General features: G+C 34.1%; 1 protein-coding gene across 1 annotated transcript; it reads right to left on the bottom strand.

Annotated features, from left to right (window-relative positions):
• Positions 1-526: 526 nt before the first annotated feature.
• On the bottom strand, positions 527-1,953 carry LOC145040359 (putative galacturonosyltransferase 14). Its single transcript, XM_078988298.1, has 6 exons — positions 1,934-1,953; positions 1,850-1,869; positions 1,672-1,802; positions 1,242-1,256; positions 1,012-1,147; positions 527-915 (listed from the first exon to the last, which is right to left on the bottom strand). The coding sequence occupies exons 1-6, from the start codon at positions 1,951-1,953 to the stop codon at positions 527-529; spliced, it is 711 nt and encodes a 236-aa protein (XP_078844424.1).
• Positions 1,954-3,227: the final 1,274 nt, after the last annotated feature.

Below are 3,227 nucleotides of genomic sequence, written 5' to 3'. Positions count from 1 at the left end.
TGCAATTTTTTGCATCCATTGTTGTCATGACCTTCATACATGGGGCCCAATGCAGAAACAACATCGTGTGGACGAAGGGAATTGGAGAGTTGACTAGTCAAACAATCATCCATGAGTTTTTTTCACTAAGCCTACCTCTTTGCTGCATTGATTTAGATTGGAAGTTGATGAGGTGAACAAAGTTATGGTAAAGATTTGAGATTAAAATAGAAAACCTGGGAAGAATTTATCACATGTGGAAAGGTCTCAAAGAACCATTCAAATCTAAACTTTCAGATGCATATATAAACTTTAAGTTACAAAAAGGGTCCATGTGCTTTCTGATTTTACAATGTTTAGTCTAAATTTGACAACTTTTTCAACTTCAGTCCTTATATTTCAAGCTCTCATATTAATTTTGGTTCTTAAAACCTTGAAATAAGGACCAAAATCGATATGAAAACTTGAGATAAGGACCGAAACTGAAAAAAATTAATTTTGGACTAAACGTAGTCAAAACAAGAGGCATAGGGACCATTTTTTTAATTTACAATAAAATCAAATTACTGGTTACCTTTGGGAGATATATGCGAAGATGATTGAGCAAGGATATGTATTTAGGGATTCTAGCTTCTAATTTTGAGGCAAATGATCTTGGAGTAACTCTATCACCAACATTAGTGCCTGATATATGATTTCCATGATAGTAATTACGAAGTCCATTATGATTTTCAACGGCTTCAAGAACAGGAACATTGTCTCGGGTCAACCAGTCAAACTGATGAACACCTTTGACTTCAATAATGGCAGGTGAGATGGGGTTTAAGGCAAACCATGAGTGCATGCCTGCGTATGTTTTCTTATTAGTGATGACATGGAAAACAATCTTCTCAGGTGTTAGAGATGATTGGACTGTAGAAGTGACCACAACAGTAGCTGCCAAGATGTTGTCAGTTGAAAGGATAAAATGGTAATATGAGTTGTCAGAAAGAACAGGGAAATACTCCGGTGAGGGCAACTAGTAGCGTGCACAGGCATTAGATGAGTATTCATCGGTTAATCTCAAAGAGGGACAATGGATGCCTTTTGGAACTGAACTAGCTGCAAAATGTTTGTTCATTAGTTCTTGGAGTTTAGATTCTCTAATCTCCCTCTCAAATCTCTCCATCTGTCAAATTTATTTAGAAAAGGTGTTAAAAAATAATGGTGAATCTTATTCAATTCAAAAATATGTCAATATTGTCAACAGCCAAAATACAAACACATGTGATAAGCATCTACACAAAAAACAATCAAAATTACAACTTGAAGAAATTTTATTTTAGAGAAACAGAAAAATGAAATATCAAAATTACCAATGCAACCCTGTATGATGATACAAATTCCCTAAGAGAATAAGCCCCTTCTTCCTGATACCAAGATCCATCTCTGCATCTTATGGATGATTTTTGTCAGATAATGATCATTTATTGGAAAAATTACATAATAGAAGAAAGATTATGAAGATATCAGATATAGATCTATATCTGATATCTTCTTAATCTTTCTTCTATTATGTAATTTTTCCAATAAATGATCATTATTTGAAAAAAAATCTTTAATAATGCTGCAATAGAAATACAATACAATATATATTATAATAAAATATATATTATAATAAAATATATGTTTCAAAATTGAAATACGGAATACCTTCAATAATTCTTGTCTGGTTGATTCCCTCTCCAGGTCTCTTTTCCGTTTTGCTTCTGCAGTAGCTTCCTCCTCCACTCGCCTCCGAGCATCTTCAGCTATCTTGGCTTCTGCTTGCATTCGTGCTTTTTCTAAAACCACAACATTTATGTTTTTGTATTACTAAAGAAAGAAAAACTTAAATTTATCAACAACCATCTAAAAAGAAAAATATAAATAACCATCAAACTTATGTAGGAACCTGCTGCTACTTCACTCTAACCTCTCCTTTGTCACCTTCATTTTTAGGTACTTTTCTGTTGGAATTTGTATAGACTGCCTCCTGAGTTGCTTTGGGGTTGTTGTATGTCCATCATATGAAAATCTTGGATAAATTTTAGAAAACCCTTACCAGAGAAATTGTGCAGAAACTAAGTTCTTGATCAGCAGGTGAAACAACTTCCAACTTAGAAGACATAAATACCCTTGTTTTCAAATAACCTGAAATAAAATCCTCTGATAATCCCGATCCAGCATTCCCAATCTGCTCGCCTAATGCAAGAAGCTCCTGCATATACACAAAAGGTCATTTTCATAATTTGACTAAAAAAGAAACCAATCTTTGTATACCTCATAAGACATATGATCGATATCCATACGCATATCTCTATGATGATCAACTCTTCGTCCATAATTAGAAAAATCAAGCATTGCAACACCCTGTTATTAGAAACAAATAGATTAATAAAAGGAATTTCATTTTCTTGCATGATTTGATTATGAAGAGAGTAATATTTAATAATAATAATAATAATAATACATCTTCAAGAAGAAATCTTCAATGTGGAAAGCCACGTGGTCTTTCCAAGCTCGGTTAAAAGAGGGGTTTATGTAGAAGCTAGGGTTTATAAAAATCCACAGTTCCATTGGAGGAAAAATGTTAGAGCATCAATATTTTCTTCTGATGTGGGCATTTCATCATTATATATATGCTTTACAAATATTGATCTTCTAATTAGCACATGATGTACGTAAAATTAGTTTTCTTAAAATAACAAACAAGAAGGAAGAAGAAGTATAATAAAAAGAAAGAGAATAGAGAGAAGGAAAAGACAAAAAGAAGAACATACCTTGGAGAAGTCATTTCTTTTCCTACTGTAGAAAAAACTCTAAAGTGTGATATCAAATTCAGAAAATTCCATTGAAAATTCTTGGAAGAGAGACTGATGATGGGATGCGTTGTTAGTGGTGTGGACATGGAGGTTATTACCGGTGGTGAAAGTTTTTATGTAGGGATCGATTTTGATGCAGAAAGTGTTAGGGAAGCTGGGATATCAATGCTAATATATCGATGATGGTGGGGAAGCCGGAAAATGAAGGTGAATCGTCCACCCATGCTCTGGTTCATTTTGCTTTTGTGAGAACCTGAATGAAAAGCCCTAGAATTAGGGAGGATGTATTTGAAGAGGGAGATATGAGAGAACACAGATGAGCCGAGGTCAGAGTTGAGTTGAGGTAGATTGGGTAGTGGTGGAGGCGGATTAGGATTTACAGAGAAAAGCAGAAGGCGAGAGAGA

The sequence above is a fragment of the Lactuca saligna genome, chromosome 4, assembly GCF_052625555.1.
Source record: "Lactuca saligna cultivar CGN05327 chromosome 4, ASM5262555v1, whole genome shotgun sequence".
NCBI lineage: Eukaryota > Viridiplantae > Streptophyta > Magnoliopsida > Asterales > Asteraceae > Lactuca > Lactuca saligna.
This window is presented reverse-complemented; position numbering and strand designations above follow the sequence as displayed.

Excerpts from the sequence above, each read along its gene's own strand:
- LOC145040359 (XM_078988298.1), bottom strand. The coding sequence starts at position 1,953 with ATGAAGGTGACAAAGGAGAG. Across the intron at positions 1,803-1,849 it reads ATGGTTGTTGATAAATTTAA|AAAAAGCACGAATGCAAGCA; the intron begins GTTTTTCTTTCT and ends TTGTGGTTTTAG. Across the intron at positions 916-1,011 it reads TGAATACTCATCTAATGCCT|CTACTGTTGTGGTCACTTCT; the intron begins GTGCACGCTACT and ends ACATCTTGGCAG.